A 21773-nucleotide genomic window follows, 5' to 3' on the forward strand; every position below is an offset into this window, starting at 1 on the left:
AAACTGGTTGACTGACAGATGGCAGAGGGTGGTAGTAAATGGAATCTGCTCGGAGGAAAGGAAGGTGAGCAGTGGGGTTCCTCAGGGGTCGGTGAAGGCCCATTTTAATTAATGTATTTGTGAGAGATATTGCTGAAGGATTGGAAGGAAAGGTTTGCCTTTTTGCGGATGACACGGAGATTGGGGGGAGTAGAAACAATGAGAAGGGATTTCCAAAAGTTAGAAGAATGGTTGAGGGTCTGGCAGTTAAAATTTAATGTGGAACTAACTCGAGGAAGATTTGGGTGGGATACCGGTGTCGGAAATGGTATTTCAAGCGGATGAGTCGGAGAAACTTACTGACTTCACGGTAAACCTGGAGCACATAATGGGGCAGTTCAGCAAACTGAAGAGTAGCAAATCTCCTGGACCGGATGGTATTCATCCTAGAGTACTGATAGAATTGAAAAATGAGCTTGCGGAGCTACTGCTAGTGATATGCAATTTATCCTTAAAATCGAGCGTGGTACCGGAAGATTGGAGGGTGGCCAATGTAACGCCAATTTTTAAAAATGGTTCCAGGGGAGATCCTGGAAATTATAGACCGGTGAGTCTGATGTCGGTGCCAGGGAAAATGGTAGAGGGTATTATTAAAAACAAAATTACAGAGCATATCCAAGGACATGGATTACTGAGACCAAGTCAGCACGGCTTTTGTGTGGGGAAATCTTGCCTGACCAATTTACTTCAATTCTTTGAAGGAGTAAACAAACATGTGGACAAAGGGGAGCCGGTTGATATTGTGTATCTGGATTTTCAAAAGGCATTTGACAAGGTACCTCATGAAAGGCTACAGAGGAAATTGGGGGTCATGGGATAGGAGGAAATGTCCTATTGTGGATTAAAAACGTTGAAGGATAGGAAACAGAGAGTGGGGTTAAATGGGCAGTATTCACAATGGAGAAGGGTAGTTAGTGGGGTTCCTCAGGGGTCTGTGCTAGGACTGTTGCTTTTTAATATATTTATAAATGATTTAGAGATGGGAGTAACTAGCGAGGTAATTAAATTTGCTGATGACACAAAGTTATTCAAAGTCGTTATATCGCAAAAGGATTGTGAAAAATTACAGAAGGACCTTACGAGACTGGGTGGCTAAATGGCAGATGACATTTAATGTGAGCAAGTGCAAGGTGATGCATGTGGGAAAAAAGAACTCGAATTATAGCTATGTCATGCAAAGTTCCACGTTAGGAGTTACGGACCAAGAAAGGGATCTGGGTGTCGTCGTCGATAATACACTGAAACCTTCTGCCCAGTGTGCTGCTGTGGCTCGGAAAGCGAATAGAATGTTGGGTATTATTAGGAAAGGTATGGAAAACAGGTGTGAGGATGTTATAATGCCATTATATCGCTCCATAGTGCGACCGCACCTTGAGTATTGTAGAAATATGATAGAGGCCTAAGGCCTACTGCCCAATCTGAAGCCTACTTGGAAAACGTTAGGTCAAATCAAAATGGCATCTCTGATCCCTAAAATGGTATCTTTCATCTCTGTATCAAACAACTGCAAGAGATTTCTAGCTGTACAAAGAAATGACAGTTCGAACAGTTGTGAAACTAGCCCTGACCAGAGTAGCTGAAATAAAACTACAGGTGCTAGTCACCCAAAATGTGAAATTTGCGGTCAGTAGCAGATTTGGAAAGTAAGAGGGACTTTCTTTGGACTTAGGAAAGTTTGTGGTTAGAAATGTAATAACAGTATCTGAGGAGGGTGGGTGTTGAAAGTAATGATATCAAAGGAATATATATATGACTGACAGCCAATATGTCATCACCGAGGAGGAAACCGCTCGCCTTCTTTCCTCCTCGAAATGCACCACCTGCTCTTCTGATCCCATCCCCACCAACTTACTTAACATCATCTCTCATACTGTCACCCCCTCCATCTGTCATATCCTCAACCTCTCTCTCTCCACTGCAACTGTCCCCGACACCTTCAAGCACGCCGTAGTCACAAGTCTCCTCAAAAAACCATCACTTGACCCTACCTGTCCCTCCAACTATCGCCCCATCTCCCTCCTACCCTTCCTCTCCAAAATACTTGAGCGTGCCGTTCACAGCCACTGCCTTGATTTTCTCTCCTCTCACGCCATCCTCGATCCACTTCAATCCGGCTTTCGCCCTCTTCACTCGACAGAAACAGCACTCTCTAAAGTCTGTAATGACCTGTTCCTTGCCAAATCCAGAGGCCACTACTCCATCCTCATCCTCCTTGATCTATCCGCCGCTTTTGACACTGTCAATCATGACTTACTTCTTGCCACACTGTCATTTGGGTTCCAGGGCTCTGTCCTCTCCTGTTTCTCCTCCTATCTCTCCCACCGCACCTTCATTCACTCTCATGGATCTTCCTCCACCCCTATCCCCCTATCTGTTGGTGTTCCCCAGGGATCTGTCCTTGGACCCCTTCTCTTCTTAATCTACACCTCCTCCCTGGGCTCCCTGATCTCATCTCATGCTTTCCAGTATCATCTCTATGCTGATGACACCTAGCTATATCTCTCTACACCAGACATCACCGCAGAGACCCAGGCTAAGGTATCAGCCTGCTTATCCGACATTACTGCCTGGATGTCCAACCGCCACCTGAAACTGAACATGTCCAAGACCGAGCTCCTCGTCTTTCCACCAAAACCCATGTCTCCTCTTCCTACACTTTCTATCTCAGTTGATAACACCCTCATCCTCCCCGTCTCATCTGCCCGCAACCTCGGAGTCATCTTTCACTCCTCCCTCTCCTTCTCTGCGCATATCCAGCAGATAGCCAAGACCTGCCGCTTCTTCCTCTTTAACATCAGCAAAATTCGCCCTTTCCTCTCTGAACACACCACCCGAACTCTCGTCCACGCTCTCATTACCTCTCGCCTTGACTACTGCAACTTACTCCTCACCAGCCTCCCACTTAGCCATCTATCCCCCCTTCAATCTGTTCAGAACTCTGCTGCACGTCTCATATTCCGCCAGAACCGATATACTCATATCACCCCTCTCCTCAAGTCACTTCACTGGCTTCCAATCAGATACCGCATTCAATTCAAGCTTCTCCTTCTTACCTACAAATACACTCAGTCTGCTGCCCCTCACTACATTTCTACCCTCATCTCCCCTTACGTTCCCGCCCGTAACCTCCGTTCACAGGACAAATCCCTCCTCTCTGTACCCTTCTCCACCACCGCCAACTCCAGGCTCCGCTCATTCTGCCTCGCCTCACCCTATGCTTGGAACAACCTTCCTGAGCCCTTACGCCAAGCCCCCTCCCTGCCCCTCTTCAACCCACCTCTTCAATGCTGCATTCGGCACCTAACTCTTACCGTTCAGTAAATCCTGACTGCCCCCATTTTGACCGCCCCTATCGGACTAACCGTTCATTTGTCTCTTAGATTGTAAGCTCTTTTGGCAGGGACCGTCCCTCTATGTTAAATTGTACAGCGCTGCGTAACTCTAGTAGCGCTTTAGAAATGTTAAGTAGTAGTAGTAAGAATCCAGGGCATAAGTCAGATTTGCTTGTCACTCTACCGGATCTTCCTAAGAATATATGTCCATATTCTTAATCCATGCTTCATCTGTAACCTGACTTTGGGTGAGTAATAAAATATATTGAAAGAACCTCTCTCTCACTCTGTTTATTTCTTCTCATAGGGATTCTCCTTTAATAAATGGGATCTGGATTCAGCAAGACAAAAAGAGTAACTGAATCTTAGTATCTCCTGACTGTCTTTTAGTCTGGCAAAAGAAATGGAGTCAGGAGGTCTTAGTAAGGAGTTCTGGGTTTCCTCCACTACTCAGTGACATAGCTGCTGAGTACTGAACAGAACTCAGAAGGGACAAAATGAAAGGAGTCAGATGTGATAGGTAATAGCCTTCTCAGTAGATTTAGGGGACATATAACCCCAAAATAATTCAGTATTGTGTTCAATTCTGGTTGCCGCATCTCAAGAAAGATATAGCAGAATTGGGAAAGGTGCAGCGAAGGGCGACTAAAATGATAGCGGGGATGGGACGACTTCCCTATGAAGAAAGACTAAAGAGGCTAGGGCTTTTCAACATGGAGAAGAGACGGCTGAGGGGAGACATGATAGAGGTATATAAAATAATGAGTGGAGTGGAACAGGTGGATGTGAAGCATCTGTTCACGCTTTCCAAAAATTACTACTACTACTTATCATTTCTATAGCGCTACTAGACATACGCAGCGCTGTACACTTGAACATGAAGAGACAGTCCCTGCTCGACAGAGCTTACAATCTAATTAGGACAGACAAACAGGATAAACAAGAGATAAGGGAATATTAAGGTGAGGATGATAAAATAAGGGTTCTGAACAAGTGAATAAGGGTTAGAAGTTAAAAGCAGCATCAAAAAGGTGGGCTTTTAGCTTAGATTTGAAGACGGCCAGAGATGGAGCTTGACGTACCGGCTCAGGAAGTCTATTCCAGGCATATGGTGCAGCAAGATAAAAGGAACAGAGTCTGGAGTTAGCGGTGGAGGAGAAGGGTGCAGATAAGAGATATTTACCCAGTGAATGGAGTTCCTGGGGAGGAATGTAGGGAGAGATGAGAGTGGAGAGGTACTGAGGAGCTGCAGAGTGAATGCACTTATAGGTCAATATACTAGGACTAGGGGGCATGCGATGAAACTACAGTGTAGTAAATTTAAAACAAATCGGAGAAAATGTTTCTTCACCCAACGCATAATTAAACTCTGGAATTCGTTGCCGGAGAACGTGGTGAAGGCGGTGAGCTTGGCAGAGTTTAAAAAGGGGTTAGACGGTTTCCTAAAGGACAAGTCCATAAACCACTACTAAATGGACTTGGGAAAAATCCACAATTCCAGGAATAACATGTATAGAATGTCTGTACGTTTGGGAAGCTTGCCAGGTGCCCTTGGCCTGGATTGGCCACTGTCGTGGACAGGATGCTGGGCTCGATGGACCCTTGGTCTTTTCCCAGTGTGGCATTACTTATGTACTTATTAAACATATATTTTTTATATCAATATATGTTTAATCACATATTATGAGTTAGTTTCACAGCAAAGAAAAAAAAGTAAAAAAATAACGGTTTCTGTAAGTATAACAATACAGGAGAAACCAGAAGGAATTGATACCTCAGGAGATAGTTAGTGTTATAAACCAATTCAACAAAGGGAAAAAAATGGCCACCGGGTGGACATCTAAATCGAGACTGTCAGAAGAACGAATAGCGGAAATAATCGGTGGGGATCGCTTGTTTGATGCAGGAGAAATGGTAGACAGGAATGGCCTTTTAAGATCTCAGAAATTAGCTACACGAACAGAGTTTCATATAAAAGCGTTAACTGAGTATTGTCACACTCAACGTATCCCAACGGGGCTACGTTGGAACAAGGAGCCCCGTTTCCTTGACGACAAGGAATTTGTTAAATAATGGAACAGTGTAATATCAAGATGTTCACTAGATCTAATGCTGTTAACAATTGACAAGCTAAAAAGAGAACTAGAAACACAGAAAATAGAGATACAGGAAAAAACAAAAGTGTTTATTGACAAGGAGGGGCAAGCATTCGACACACAACACCAACAACACAAATAGATTGTTGAAAAGTTAAAAATTGAAATTCGGGAGCAGAAAGTAGCCAAATACAAACGTGATGAGTTTGATTACACTAAGGAGTTCGTCTATCCATGGAAGGAAGTCCTAACGATATAGAAGAATGTGCAAGGTGGGTTTCGCCAATACGTCGAGCGAGTCATCTGGTGAAGATAACAAAGATATAACTGAACATGTACCCACAAGGAAAGTTATGGGGAGAGAAATGGACATGAGAGAAGAAGAGCAGAGAACAGGCACTTTTTTAGAAATAACCACCGATACATCCCAATCAGCCCTGAATGCAAACCTACCGAGATCAACCAGGAACCGCCATCAAGCACGAAACAACAAAGAATAATTACAACTTATCTTCTAAAAATTTAACACCAACTCAGGTACAAGTATTAAAACTGGGATTGTCCTTCGTGCCCACTAATCAATACAATGCATTTCTAATCATTCAAAGTCTGCATAAATTCTTCAGAAAACTAAAATTGAGAGCTCATTTTGACAAACAACTAGAATCACATGATTCAACTGGTGAGACAGGGAATTCATTTATTATTTATTTATTTATTGCATTTGTATCCCACATTATCCCACCTCTTTGCAGGCTCAATGTGGCTTACAATTCGTCATGGATACTGGAAATAGAAGAGAATATACATTTGGTTTTACAGAGGGTTTTGGGTTACATGGTGGTGAAATACATGATTGTGTTAAAGCAAAAGACATTATAAGACTGACTATCGAACGTTCTTATCGACACATAGATTACCATTTACATGGATACCGCCGGGTCCTCCGGAAGCGACCAGTGAAACATTTACACGATTAGTATTACAGGATATAGCGGATCTGAAGAAGAAAAAATTATATAAACCACACAATCTTAAACAGCAACAAGGAGCTTTACAGGAGCTCGCTCAGGATCAAGGTATCATAATTCATAGAGCGAACAAAGGGGGCGGAGTAGTAAATCAAGACACTGAGAAATACAGGGAGGAAGCACAACGTCAATTACAGGATCAACAATATTATCGAAATTGGACACTAATTCCATCGAGAAAAATCAGGAAGAGGTTTATCAAATGTTGAAAACAGAAGTCAATAAAGGAACATTGTCAATAAAGGAGTTCCAGTACCTTTTCAAAAAACATCCAATAACATTGAACATCTACTTCGTACCAAAAATTCATAAAACATTAGAAAACCCCCCAGGCCGCCAAATAGTATCAAGCAGACATTCATTAAATGAACCTTTATCTCAATATTTAGACTTTCATTTACAACCCAGAGTGCAACAAATTGAATCATATGTGAGGGACTCTGCTCATCTGATTCAAATACTACAAAGCACAAACATTCAGAATGAATCTATACAACTCATCTCCATGGATGTAGTGTCATTATATACAAAAATTCCTCACAAAAAAGCTATGGAAATAGTGAATCAACAATTGAACCAGCTGGGTTTATCATCAAACAAGATTGAACTACTAAATCAAATGGCAAGGACAGTAATAACTAAAAACGTATTCCGTTTTGAAGAACAACATTACATACAGACACATGGGATAGCCATGGGGGCAACAGTAGCACCCACCATATAGCCTGCTTGTACATGCCAAATTTTGAGAACAGTCACATACACAATTGTCAATTTCGTCCTTATATTAAAATCTGGAAGAGGTTCATTGATGATATGTTCCTGGTATGGACAGGGAACCATCAAAAACTAGAAGAATTTTTGGAATATATTAACAACTGTGACGAAAATATTAAATTTGAATCTACAGTGGGCGGGACTATCTAGATATAACCATCACTCACAATTGTGATAAATTTGAGACAACGGTATTCCAAAAAGAAACTGATACTAACACATTGTTACACTTTAAAAGTTTTCATCCATACACGTCAAAAATTGGCATTCCTATAGGACAATTTTTGAGAATACGGACATTATGCAGCACTGAGGACAATTTCAAAACACAGGCAGCCAAATGATTTAAACGTTTTAAAACCAGAGGATATTCCATAAAAACAATTAGAAAAGCGCAGAAAAGAGCGGCCAGCACACACCAGCAATGGCTATTACTGCCAACTAAAAGAGAAAAAGAACAACGGGATAGGTTCACCTGTGTGTTACCATACACAACACAAACGGGGCAAGTAAAAAACATAATTAGGAAACATTGGTCTATAATGTCGTTACTTAATTTTAAAGAAGGTCCGATGTTTGCATATACAAGAACAAGGAATGTGGGGGACATGCTGAAGCATCGAAAAGGAGGAATACAGAGCAAGTAAAACACGGAGAAGGAGGACACACACCATGCTCAGGATGCGTATATTGCAGATATGTCTGGCAAATGACTTCAGCAACATACCTGAAAACAGGTAAAACATATTGGCTTACCGCAAATACTAACTGTGACTCCACTCAAGTAGTGAGCTTGAAAATTCTGGGAGTCACAATTGATCGAAATCTCACACTGGAAGACCATGCGAAAAATACAGCAAAGAAAATGTTCTACTCAATGTGGAAACTTAAAAGACTCAAACCTTTCTTCCCAAGGGAAGTATTCCGCAGCCTAGTACAATCGATGGTGCTAAGCCATCTAGACTACTGCAATGCCATTTTTGCCGGATGCAAAGAGCAAATTATCAAGAAGCTCCAAACAGCTCAGAACACTGCAGCCAGACTCATATTTGGGAAAACAAAATACAAAAGCGCAAAACCCCTAAGAGAAAAACTACATTGGCTCCCACTAAAAGAACAAATTGCGTTCAAAGTTTGCACCCTGGTCCACAAAATCATCTACAGGGAAGCCCCAACTTACATGTCAGACCTAACAGACTTGCCTATTAGGAATGCAAAAAGATCATCACGCACGTTCCTTAATCTCCACTATCCTAACTGTAAAGGTCTGAAATACAAATCCATATACGTGACCAGTTTCTCATACATCTGCATGCAGATATGGAATGCACTACCGAAGGCCATAAAAACAACACAAGACCTAACCATCTTCCGAAGGCTACTGAAAATGGATCTTTTCAAGAAAGCATACCATAAACATCCATCTTAACTACTAAATATTAACATTATACATGATCTATACAAGACTGAACTTCTATCGCCTGAGTGCTTACCCTCTCTGATACTGATGATCAAGCAATACCACTTTAAACCTTATGTCGAATAGGGTCTCCCTATAGTCGATGATCTAATGTATGTTATAATTCAATCTATTATTCAGGGATCTTCTTACAATACCATAATGTATTCTCCCTTACCAAATATGTTTGCAAATTGTATATACTCACACCATGAGGTGTTCCATATATATTCTGTTCCTTATATGTTACCATGTATGTATACACCCTAACGCAATACCATTTGTAAACCTGTTACACGGAAATGGCAACCGCCATTCCGGCAAATGTAAGCCACATTGAGCCTGCAAATTGGTGGGAAAATGTGGGATACAAATGCTACAAATAAAAATAATAAATAAATAATATGGTATCATATGCACATGTAAGAAATGGTATATCAGGTATACCACTAGAAAAATCAAACAGAGAATTGAGGAACACATTAGCAATCGTGTGAAAAAGAAGGAAACTCCACTAGATTTGAAATACACAATACTAACGCATATGAAAGGGTCCCAAGGTGGAGATACAGCTCGAGCATTAAGGCACAGAGAACAAAGATTGCTTTTTCAATGAGACATGGTGATACCGCATGGTTTGAACTGTGAGATAGAATGGCTTCAAATTTAATGAGAAATGACATCAGAGAAATTTTATATATAAGGAACAGCGCATGTGCGGGTGTTTTTTGGCTGAAGCACTTGAGCAGGAGGATGAATCCACACCAGGTACGCTATGGATATATATGGTGTAAGCAGATCATTTATGTATTAAAAAGAAATGATTTATATAAAAGATTATAAAAATATTATAGGATGGTAAAGGATTACGAAAAGAAAAAAATATATAAGCAAAAAAAATTTTTTTATATCGATATATGTTTAATCACATATGAGTTAGTTTCACAACAAAGAAAAAAAGTAAAAAAATAACGGTTTCTGTAAGTATAACAATACAGGAGAAACCAGAAGGAATTGATACCTCAGAAGATAGGTTAGAGTTAAAACTTAATGCCAAGAAGTGCAGAGTGATGCATTTGGGGTGTAGAAACCCAAAACAGAGATACCGAATAGGAGGGGAGAGATTAGTAAGCTCGACTCAGGAGAGAAACCTTGGGGTGTTGGTGTCGGAGGATATGAAGGTGAAGAAACAATGCGAAAAGGCAACGGCTGTGGCCAGAAGGATTTTAGGCTGCACAGAGAAGGGTATAACCAGCAGAAGAAAGGAGGTGTTGATGCCCCTCTACAAGTCGTTGGTCAGACCCCACTTGGAGTATTATGTTCAGTTTTAGAGGCCGTATCTTGCTAAAGATGTAAAAAGACTGGAAGCGGTGCAAAGAAAAGCTACAAAAATGGTATGGGATTTGCGATGCAAACCGTACGAGGGGAGCCTTGCTGATCTGAACACGTATACCTTGGAGGAAAAGAGAAACGGGTGACATGATACAGACGTTCAAATATTTGAAAGGTATTAATCCGCAAATGAACCAGAGACGGGAAGGTGGTAGAACTAGAGGAAATGAATTGAGGTTGAAGGGGGAGCAGACTCTGGAGTAATGCCAGGAAGTCTTTTTTTCACGGAAAGGGTGGTAGATATGTGGAATGCCCTCCCGCGGGTGGTGATGGAGATGAAAACGGTAAAGGAATTCAAACATGCATGGGATAAACACAAAGGAATCCTGTTTAGAAGGAATGGATCTACAGAATCTTAGCGGAGATTGGGTGGCGATGCTGGTATTGGAGAGTAAAACCAGTGCAGGGCGGACTTCTACAGCGCAGACTGGATGGACCGTTCAGGTCTTTATTACTACTACTACTTAACATTTTTAAAGCGCTACTAGGGTTACGCAGCGCAGTACAGTTTAACAGAGAAGGACAGTCCCTGCTCAAGGAGCTTACAATCTAAAGGACAAGTGTACAGTCAGTCAAATAGGGCAGTCAAATTGGGGCAGTCTAGATTTCCTGAATAGAGGCATGTTAGGTGCCGAGGGCGACATTGAAGAGGTGGGCTTTGAGCAAAGATTTGAAGATGGGCAGGGAGGGAGCTTGGCGAATGGGCTCAAGAAGTTTATTCCAAGCACAGGGTGAGGCGAGGCAGAAAGGGCGGAGCCTGGAGTTGGCGGTGGTGGAGAAGGGTACTGAGAGGAGGGATTTGTCCTGTGAGCGGAGGTTTCGGGTGGAAACGTTAAGGGGAGATGAGGGTAGAGAGGTAATGAGGGGCTGCAGATTGAGTGCATTTGTAGGTTAGGAGGAGAAGCTTGAACTGTATGCGGTACCTGATCGGAAGCCAGTGAAGTGACTTGACGAGAGGGGTGATATGAGCATATCGGTCCAGGCGGAATATAAGACGGGCAGCAGAGTTCTGCATGGATTGAAGGGGGGATAGATGGTTAAGTGGGAGGCCAGTGAGGAGTAGGTTGCAGTAGTCAAGGCGAGAGAGTGGACGAGAGTTCGGGTGGTGTGCTCAGACAGGAAAGGGCGAATTTTGCTGATGTTAAAAAGAAAGAAGCGACAGGTCTTGGCTATCTGCTGGATTTGCGCAGAGGAGAGGGAGGAGTCGAAGATGACTCCGATGTTGCGGGCAGATGAGACGGGGAGGATGAGGGTGTTATCGACTGAGAGAGTGGAGGAAGAGGAGAAGTGGGTTTTGGTGGAAAGACGATAAGCTCAGTCTTGGCCATGTTCAGTTTCAGGTGGTGGTTGGACATCCAAGCAGCAATGTCGGATAAGCAGGCCGATACTTTGGCCTGGGTTTCCGCAGTGATGTCTGGTGTGGACAGATAAAGCTGGGTGTCGTCAGCATAAAGATGATATTGGAAACCATGCGATGAGATCAACGAGCCCAGGGAAGAGGTGTAGATTGAAAAAAGAAGGGGTCCAAGGACAGATCCCTGAGGAACTCCAACAGACAGCGGGATGGGGGTGGAAGAAGAACCATGAGAATGTACTCTGAAGGTACGGTGGGAGAGATAAGAGAAGAACCAGGAGAGAACAGAGCCCTGGAACCCAAATGAGGACAGTGTGGCAAGAAGTAACTCATGGTTGACAGTGTCAAAAGCGGCGGATAGGTCAAGGAGGATGAGGATGGAGTAGTGACCTTTGGATTTGGCAAGGAACAGGTCATTACAGACTTTAGAGAGTGCCGTTTCTGTCTAGTGTAGAGGGCGAAAACTGGATTGAAGTGGATCGAGGATGGCATGAGAGGAGAAAAAATCAAGGCAGAGGCACGTTCAAGTATCTTGGAGAGAAAGGGTAGGAGGGAGATGGGGCAGTAGTTGGAGGAACAGGTAGGATCAAGTGATGGTTTTTTGAGGACTGGTGTGACTACGGCGTGCTTGAAGGTGTCAGGGCCAGTTGCAGTGGAGAGAGAGAACGGTTGAGGATATGACAGATGGGGGGGGTGACAGTAGGAGAGATGGTGTTAAGTAAGTCGGTGGGGATGGGGTCAGAGGAACAAGTGGTGCATTTCGAGGAGGAAAGAAGGTAGGCGGTTTCCTCTTCAGTGATATCAGGAAAAGAGGAGAAGGAGGCCTGGGTTGGTTGGTTGAGGGAGTGGGTTGAAGGGTGACGAGGAGGAGGTGGCTTGGTAGTGAACTCAAGGTTGATCTTCTGCACCTTGTCGCGGAAGTAGTCAGCCAGTGATTGAGGAGAGAGTGAGGGGGGGTGGGAGCGGAGGGCACTTTGAGGAGGGAGTTAAGGGTGGCGAAGAGACGACGGGGGTTGGAGCTGAGAGAATTAGTCAATTGGGTGTAATAGTCCTGTTTGGCAAGGAATAGGGAGGACTGGAAGGAGAAAAGCATGAATTTGTAATGAAGGAAATTGGTATGGGTGCGAGATTTCCTGCCGTCATTTACTATGTTACTGACCCTGTGTGGGGACAATATGTTTATGTTCTATAAATGTATATACCTTCTACAAATCACATAACTCAGCACAGCAGAGGCAGAGATTTCTGTGTATGTATAACATTTGCAGACACTGTTACAAAGCGATTACAGCAACTAACCCAGAACCTGAGCCACAACATCTCATCTTCCTTTGTAGGACCCCTGATTTCCCTCCATCCCCTCAGTCCCATTCCATAGCCCCAAGTCTGCCCAGCAGTGTTTGCACCAAAATAAGAAGAAGTTGGGGACAATCCCCCTACCTGAGCAGAAGTTCCTGCAGGCATTTTCCCCTCTGGGGAGAGAAGCTGAATGGGAGAAGGGACAAAAGGGCAGAAGCTGAGATTTGTTGATGGACGTTTTAATCTGTAAATTAAGGGTAAAACAAGGAAAGACTGCGCTCGACCTCTTCCTTTGCACAGACTGATGACATCAGAATGGAAGGGGCGTGGCCTCGGCGTCAAACGCAGTCTTGTGTTCTTGGCCCTACCCCTTTTAGTGCTGATTGGTCAGAATGGTACCAGGGGTTGGACTAGTAGTAGAAGGGTCTCCCCTCTGGTATGGAAGGGGAGGGAGAGAACTAAGAAAGAGAGGGAGACTGGGTCGCTGTGGAAACGGGCGGGAGAATGACTGCTCAGCTTTTCTCAAGGAGGTTTGATTGAGCAGAGGCGGCATGACATCATAACGTTGACGCCACGGTTTCCTCTTCTTACCCGCTCTCAACCGTCGTTCTGCGTACACTGAAAACAAGGCAAAACAAACCTGCGTCGTCGTTCTTTGTTGGGAGCATTTTTCTTTTTATTTAAACACGTTTATGTTTTCAAACGTGCCAGCTTGTACAGTATACGGATGTACACAAAGGAGGCATAACTTCTCATGGTAGAGAAGAGTAGCAATGTGGAGGAGCTGGTTAAAGGGACACCCTAGTACTGTTCTAGTCATGCAGAGATTTGTTTTCTCCTTGTAAAGAGCCACTAAAACAGGCATCATGTTCTGAGATTAAGAGTTTCTAGCTACTTATGGCAGTTATATATCCCACATTAAACAGGAATTAGGTTGGAACCTGGGAGAATTTCAAATCTTTTTTCTTCCTGGGTGCCTAGATCAAAAGAGAAAGATGGTTTGTGGGAACTTGCTCCTTTTGTTTTGTGGAATGCAGAGGTATATTATAAAAATGCGCCAAATATTGGGACAAGGACAGAGTCAGTCTAAATGTGTCAACATTTTCCAGTTCTCTGATATATATTTATTTCTTTTTCAAGTCAGTTTTCAACAGCATTTTCTCAGTTATTACCCAAATGCGAACACAATTAAGTTTTGGATGTTACTGAATTCAATTATTCAGTCTCACTGTATTTCCAGTTTTGGCACAGTATAAGTCATCACAAGGGCAAAATAGAAGAAAACCAATGGACTACATTAGGGGCTGGCGTATAGTGCGTTGCAGTAGCCTAGATGACTGAGCACCATTGATTGTACCAGGTTACGGAAAACAGTTCTTGGGAAGAAAGGTCTTACTCTTTTTAATTTCCACATTGAGTGGAACATTTTCTTGGTTGTGTTTTTCGCATGGCTCTCAAGTGTTAGGTGTCGATCGATGGTAACTCCAAGAATTTTTAGGGTTTCCGAAATTGGAAGGTTCAGATTTGGTGTGTTAATGGTGGTGAATTTGTTCGTGTTATGTTGAGAGGTAAGTATTAGGCATTGGGTTTTTTCTACATTAAGTTCCAGCTGAAATGCATCCACCCATGAGTGCATGATATGGAGACTTTGGTTGATGTCATTGGAAATTTCCTTTAAATCTTGCTTAAATGGGATGTAGATCATTATGTCGTCTCCGTATATGTATGGGTTGAGGTTTTGGTTTGATAATAGTTTGGCCAAGGGTATCATCATTAAGTTGAATAGAGTCGGCGAGAGGGGGGATCCCTGTGGGACTCCGCATTCGGGTATCCATGTGGCTGAAGTAGTCAAGTTAGATGTCACTTGGTATGATCGTGTGGTTAGGAATCCCTTGAACTAATTGAGAACGTTACCTCCAATTCCGAAGTACTCAAGGATATGTAGTAGTATTCCATGATCAACCATGTCGAAAGCGCTTGACATGTCAAATTGTAGGAGTAGTTTGTTTTTTCCAGTTGCCATCATTTGTTTGAATTTAGTCATGAATGTAACTAGTACTGTTTCAGTACTGTGGTTAGACCGAAATCCTGACTGGGAGTCGTGGAGTATTAAGAATTTATTTAAATAGTTTGTGAGTTGTTTGGTCACCATTCCTTCCGTTAGTTTGGTTATTAAGGGAATGGATGCTACTGGCCTGTAGTTGGTTAGTTCACTGGCACTTTTCTTTGCGTCTTTGGGTATGGGGGTGAGTAGAATGTTTCTCCTTCGGGAAGAGTCCATTTTGTAACATATAGTTCAAGTGTTTCGTTATGTCTGTTATAAATTGTTGAGGAGCAGATGTCATAAGGTTGTTTGGACATATGCCTAGTTTGCAATGAGATTCGGCAACTCTTTTGAGCGTTTGAGAGATGGTATCCTCTGATAATGTCTCGAAGCTGGTCCAGGTTCTGTCTGCTGGGTATACGCCAGGGTCTGGGTCTAGACAGTCAAGGAATTCAGCATAGTCGATGGTACTGACAGGTATCTTAAGTCACAATTGTACGATTTTCTCATTGAAATATCTCGTGAGATTGTCTGCTCCTGGAACATCTTTGCTGTTGGTTGTGACTGGTGTAATATCTAGTAGTTATTCACGACTTGGAAGAGTTTATGTGTGTCCTTGTAGTTAGGTCCAATTTCAGTTTTGTAATATAATCTTTTAGTTTGTCTTATGGTATATTTGTATTGTCTTTGGAGTTGTTTCCAGGCGTTAAGTGTGAGGAGAAGCTGGATGCGTACATTGATTTGTATTTGAGTCCTTTGCAGCTTGGCCAGTGCAGATTTAGCTACGTCCGTGTTGATTCGGATGTGTTTCTAGTTGATAGGTCGATCAAGTCTGTCATGTATCCCGGGGCTTCATCGTAGATAATTTTGTGAACCAGAGTGCAGATTTTGAAAGCAATGCGTTCTTTGATTGGGAGCCAGTGTAGTTTTTCACGGAGGGGTTTTGCGCTTTCAAATCGCGTTTTACCGAAGATAAGCCTAGCTGCCGTATTTTGCCATATTAGTGCTGTTTCCACCAGTTACAATAATTTTTGAAGCTGTTTTAGTGATATTCAGTTTTGATTTCATTATATTTATGTCACAAAAACAAACAGAAGTGTCCCTTTGACCGTAAAACACACAGTGTATGAAAAAAAGAGGTAGGGGGTAGACCAAATGTCTGTCCAAACAGTAGGTTTATTGAAAAAACAATTCCAAAAGTACAAATTTGTACAACTCAGTTCCAAAGACTCTATGCAGTCCTGAGTTTCGGCACTACTGCGCCTTCCTCAGGAATCAAAGCCACTGATGATAAATACACATAAATTGGCTAGAGAATCCAAAGTACAACATCCATATGCTCATGGCTTTTCAAACGACGAGAAGTTCCACACTGAACTATTTTCTTAGCCAAGCCCCCATATACATCAGACACGAGACCGTGGGACCCTCTCCACCATTAACTCGCTTGGAGATGAGGGTCCAGAAAGCCACAAAAGCCTTCAGCCTGACTGGACTGTGCCAGCAGCAGCACCTCAGCCACTGTCATATACAAATAAACTGTTAGTACAAATTTGTACTTTTGGAATTGTTTTTTCAATAAACCTACTGTTTGGACAGACATTTGGTCTACCCCCTACCTTTTTTTTTTTTTTTTGCACACTATGATTTACTGAAGAGAAATCTTGCCTCACCAATTTATTACACATCTCTGAAGGGGTGAACAAACATTTATTTATTTATTTGTTGCATTTGTACCCCATATTTTCCCACCTATTTGCAGGCTCAATGTAGCTTACATAGTACCGTCAAAGGCGATTGCCCAGTCGGTTGATAACAAATACAGGTTGTATAGTGATCGAATGAGGTATATGTGGAGGATCGGAAGGGATGAAGATAGCATAATGTCCAGTACAATCATTAGTCATGTTATGTTCCTGGGTGAAGAGGTTTATGTGGGGTCGTTGGGGTAGGCCTTTTTGAAGAGGTTGGTTTTTAGTGATTTCCTGAAGTTCAGGTGGTCATGGATTATTTTCACCGCTTTTGGGAGGCCATTCCATAGTTGTGCGTTTATGTAGGAGAAGCCGAATGCGTGAGTTGTTTTGTATTTCAGTCCTTTGCAATTTGGGTAGTGAAGGTTTAGGTATGATCTTGACGATCCAACTCTGTTTCGTATTGGTAGATCTATAAGGTCTATCGTGTATCCTGGGACTACGTCGTATATAATTTTATGGACTAAAGTGCAGATTTTGAAGATGCTCCGTTCTTTGATTGGGAGCCAGTGCAGCTTTTCTCAAAGAGGTCTGGCACTTTCGAATCATGTTTTGCTGATTATCAATCTGGCTGCTGTATTTTGGGCGGTCTGGAGTTTTTTTGTGAGTTGTTCTTTGCGTAGATTTCATTGCAATAGTCTCTTTGCGTAGATTTCATTGCAATAGTCTGCATGACTTAGGACCATTGATTGTATTTGGTTTTGAAAGGTTTCTCTTGCAAAGAAAGGTTTTAGTCATTTGAGCTTCCACATTGACTAGAACATTTTCTTTATTACAGAGTTTACTTGGCTCTCGAGAGTAAGGTTGCAGTCCAGTGTGATGCCGAGTATTTTCAAGCTGTCTGAGGTAGGGAAGGTGTGTCCTGGGGTATTTATGGTATTTATAGATAGCCGGCGACGTTTGATTATGCCCCTCAAAGTAGACCTAAAATCTACTTCTTCTTGTGATTGCTTGAGGAACACTGAGACATTCAAACTTTCAGAAGAAACTGTTAAAAGGCAATTTTTCTGTTGTTCTAGGATCTCGGGCAGGCAAATAAAGTTTTTGCACTGGGGGAAAACCACTTTCCGAATAATGGAGAGCCTCTTTTTAAAATCTTTGAAATAATTCTCTTACTGGGGTATATTTAGTGAAGGGAAAATTTAAAAGTCTCAAATTCAACGATCTAGCCCCATTTTCCAGGTTCTCCAATTTACAATGTACCATATCTGCATTCTGAAGTAATTTACTCTCCAGTTCTTTAACTTGAGTTAAAGATGTTTCATATTGTTTTAAATTAGTTTCTTGAGAAGCAATTTGAACTTGAAGAGATTCAATTTTAGAAGATTTCAAATTTGTATTAGTAACAAAAGTAAGGCATACCTTGTGCAAAGATTCCATTGCGGTCCAGAGGGAATCTAAAGTTACATTTGTTGGTTTCTCTAAAGGTAGTAGGGGCGCTTCTGGGTTTGGCCACGTTTCTGTTACCAGCTGCACAGCAGATTTTTTCTCCGAAACGCTCTCCTCACTCCCACTCCCTTTAGGGGTAGACGTTAGGTTCAGATTTTCGTGGGTTTCTCCCACTTGAGGCGTCACCATATCCTGGGGGGAATTCTCCTTATCTCGTCTCTCCACTGTGACTTCCGACAGTTGGACAAGATTTCCACCCAGTCTGCTCTCTGCCTCTAGAACCTGATGGTTTGGACTGCGGGGACTAAGTGATACTTCACTTTCCTGACCAGGACTCCTCTCAAATCCGGTCAGTGGAGCGTCCCTAGATGTAGTCGGCGTCGCAAAATCTGTAATCGGTAACTGTCTTCGAGTAGAGGGTAAGGAGAAATCTCCTCTTACTTTTCCCTTTCGCTTAGGCATAGTGGCACAAAAAGAAAAAAGACTTAAGAAAAAACTCTCCAGAGCTCAGCTTAGCATGTCTGGTCTCGACGCCATCTTGGTCAGCCCTCCCCACACCTACCAGAGTCTGATTTCCAAGTGAGAGAAGGAGCTAGTTACCTCTCCTCTTGGGACTCCGTCATGATAGTCCTCCAGTAGCAGAACCGCTTTCCAGGTGAAAGCCTGCCTTAGTCACAGAAGAGCAAAACAAAAGCAAAAGGAGCAAAGACAATCAAAAAAAAGGAAAGCGAAAGAGCAGGAGCCGTTTTGCAGGTTAGAGAGGGAATTAGTGTTGTCAGCTCTTCTCCTGGGGCTCCGTCGTGGCGGTCCTCAGTCAGCAGGTCATGGAGAAGTACGCCTCAATCAGCCGGGGCTCGGAAGCGTGGGCCGCCGAAGGCAACACTCACCCGGTTCCAGGGCTCATGAGGCAGATGCGCCTCGCACCACGTCTCCACTCCGATCCACACTGCACCGCTGCCTTGGCAACTCAGGCATCAGAGGCAGTGCCTCTTAGGCAGGACGCGGCCGAAGTCTTCCACGTGGGGCACTCGCTATCCAGGAGGCCACATAGTCGGGCATCTACGGGTCAGTAAGGCTTGGGTTCGGCTTGTTGCTGGTGAGCCTTCTCCGGGCTCACTCATTTTCGACTCGATCGTTCTCTTTCTGCCCACTCTGCCTCTCTCGTCTCCGCTTCCCTGGGAGACTGTCCAATAGGCCTTCAGGAGGCCACGCGATCAGGCAGCTGCGGGTCGGTAGGGCTTGGGCTTGGGATCGGTTTGCCGTTGGTGAACTTTCTCCGACCAACTCAGCTTCTGTTCGACAGTTCTCAGCCCCGAGCACAGCGTCTGCTCCGCTTCTCCTGTCTTGAGCCCTCTTCTCAGGAGGCTATCCGATCGGGCCTCCGGGGATCGATCTGATCTGGACAGGTGATCGCAGGTGAGCTTATCCCGAGACCAGTGTCCTGTCCTTGCTTGGTAGCTCCCTTCCGGAGTTTGCCCAATGAGTGATCGTTCAGTTTGGGATCCCGCAGGCTGATCCGGGAGGGTGGCTGGGTCAGGGCCTCACGCCGTGCCTCTCGGTAGGCAGCCAGGAGCGGTTCCAGAACGGAGCTCCTGCTCGAGCCGGTTGATATTGTGCATCTGGATTTTCAAAAGGCGTTTGACAAAGTACCTCATGAAAGACTCCAGAAGAAACTGGAGTGTTATGGGATAGGTGGTAGTGTCCTTTGGTGGATTAAAAACTGGTTAAAGGAAAGAAAACAGAGAGTAGGGCTAAATGGTCAGTATTCTCAATGGAGAAGGGAAGATAGTGGGGTTCCCCAGGGGTTTGTGCTAGGACTGCTGCTTTTTAACATATTTTGTAAATAATTGTCACAAATTGAATGCAATGAAAAACAGGTTCAGGCTTCCTAAAGCAAACTAGCCTGTAAAATCTTAGCATCTCTCAGTCCTGATACTTCACTGAAGAAATGTGACAGCCTGATTAAGCTTGGCAGAGTTACAAAGTTGGCAAGGGTTGTGTACAGCTGGACATAGGCATGCTGAGAATGTGAAACTGTAAGAAATAATTGGGCAAAGATAAGGCCAGGTGCAGAAAAGTTCAATTTAAGGATGAGTGAAGCTTGGAGATAAGCAAACTTGCTAAGGGTGAAACTTGGTCCTAATTGGATGAGAGATAAGCAAACTTTCTGAAGTTGAAACTGGTTCATAATTGGATGTATGTGCCAATTATGACGAAAATGCAGGTCGGAAAGTAAAATGTTCATAGGGATCTATGGGATAAAAAAAAGTATAAAAGGTCTGCTACCTAAGCAGTGCCTCAGAGAGAAGCCAGTAACCTTTGAAGGCACATGTCATCTGTCGTGAAGTGCTTTTCTACCATGTGACTACCTGATTGCCTGTACTGCCCTTGGGTAAGATGCTTATGCTAATAAACTATCTTACTATTTCTATTGAATACTGGGTTTCTTTCTAATTACTGAATTTGCTACTGCCCAGACTATGTAAATCTGTCATGAGTAGATACAAGGTTGGGGTAATTAAGTATTTAGAGGGAACATGCAATTCTTTCCAGGAAAGCCCATGGCTTCCGCTGCCCAAACGGATGTGGCAGACCTAATTATAATCATCTTGGTAGCAGCGGAATGCGTTTGCCTCTGGGATTAGGATCTGCCTCTCTAAATTTAACTAACATTGGGCACAGAACTGCAAATGACTTTAAAACGCTTTTCTTAAACTTTCAATTTGATTAACCTTGGGCGCAGAACTGTACTTTCATTTCAAGCATTTTCTTTCACTTTTAACGTTATCTCTAACGAGCACTGTAACTAAAGTGTTCAAGGTCTCCCTTCTGGGACGGCTGCCAATCTTGCATTGTTTAAAGATTCAGCCCTTCGTCTTCCCTACACAAAGCCGGGCTGCCGCTGCCTTGACACACTGAACTTTAAAAGTAATTTTTCTTTTGTTTTTTTGTTCTCATGTCCTATGCTGAGTTGGTATAAGTAAACCAGTCATTATATGTGTGTTCTTTTAACTCTTGTTTGCTGTCTCTGTCAACTTTATTGCTCATAAATCTATCTAACTCCCTCCTCTATATTTCCACAACTTTAAACTCCAGTCTATTCTTTCTAGGCTGGTACCACTATTTTATCTGCATATTCTCAAGGTGCGGATTTATGTGAGTGCCTCTTACTCAACACCCATGAGATTTATGTTTCTCTGTCTCTAAATTTTCCGTCTGCCTCCTCTGGCAGCATTTCTGGCACATTCAGCCTTTCCCGGCTGCTTCCCCCATTAACCAACTTCTGCTGGGTTACATATTTTACTGCTGGTTTGTTCACTTCTCCCTATCCCTTTTTGCACTTACCAGCACGACTGGCTTTTTTCTCCTTAGATTACATCTGCATTACTTTTTTGTGTTAGACAGTCTCCCATCTATAGAGACTGACCTCACCCTTTGTAGAGGTTCCGGACTGCTACAGTCTGTGTTGGCTGCTGTTTCCCCTCACACAGGGACTGTGGAGCGCATACTGCTGCTCTTTCCCCTAAAAAAATTACAGGGAGTGCAGAGCGCCTTTTAACCTCTACCAAGGTCTTTTTTAGGGTTCTAGGCATTGTACAGGAAGATTTTTGAGTCTGTTTTTCCCACCCAAATAAGTGGTTGCAGTCTCCAGTAAGCTCCTGGTGCTATCTGCAGAGGAGGGTTTGGGCTGGTACCCACTTCCGAGTGGAGAGTTGCAGTCCCAAGTAATTCCGGGTTCCCTCTGAAAAAAAAAAACGGAGGAGTGTGGCGGATTTACGTCCCTTTGCATACCAGTTCGGGGAACTTACT

At 43.2% G+C, this 21773-nt stretch overlaps 1 protein-coding gene across 1 annotated transcript in view; it reads right to left on the reverse strand.

The window, feature by feature from the left end:
* Positions 1-13069, reverse strand: part of LOC115463547 (gastrula zinc finger protein XlCGF57.1-like) — a 39369-nt gene extending 26300 nt beyond the window's left edge. The window contains exon 1 of the mRNA XM_030194177.1: positions 12921-13069. Coding sequence (XP_030050037.1) covers positions 12921-12944 — 24 coding nt within the window. The 5' untranslated portion in view covers positions 12945-13069. The remainder of the gene's footprint in view (positions 1-12920) is intronic.
* Between the last annotated feature and the right edge of the window lie 8704 nt (positions 13070-21773).

The sequence above is a fragment of the Microcaecilia unicolor genome, chromosome 1, assembly GCF_901765095.1.
Source record: "Microcaecilia unicolor chromosome 1, aMicUni1.1, whole genome shotgun sequence".
Classification (NCBI taxonomy): domain Eukaryota; kingdom Metazoa; phylum Chordata; class Amphibia; order Gymnophiona; family Siphonopidae; genus Microcaecilia; species Microcaecilia unicolor.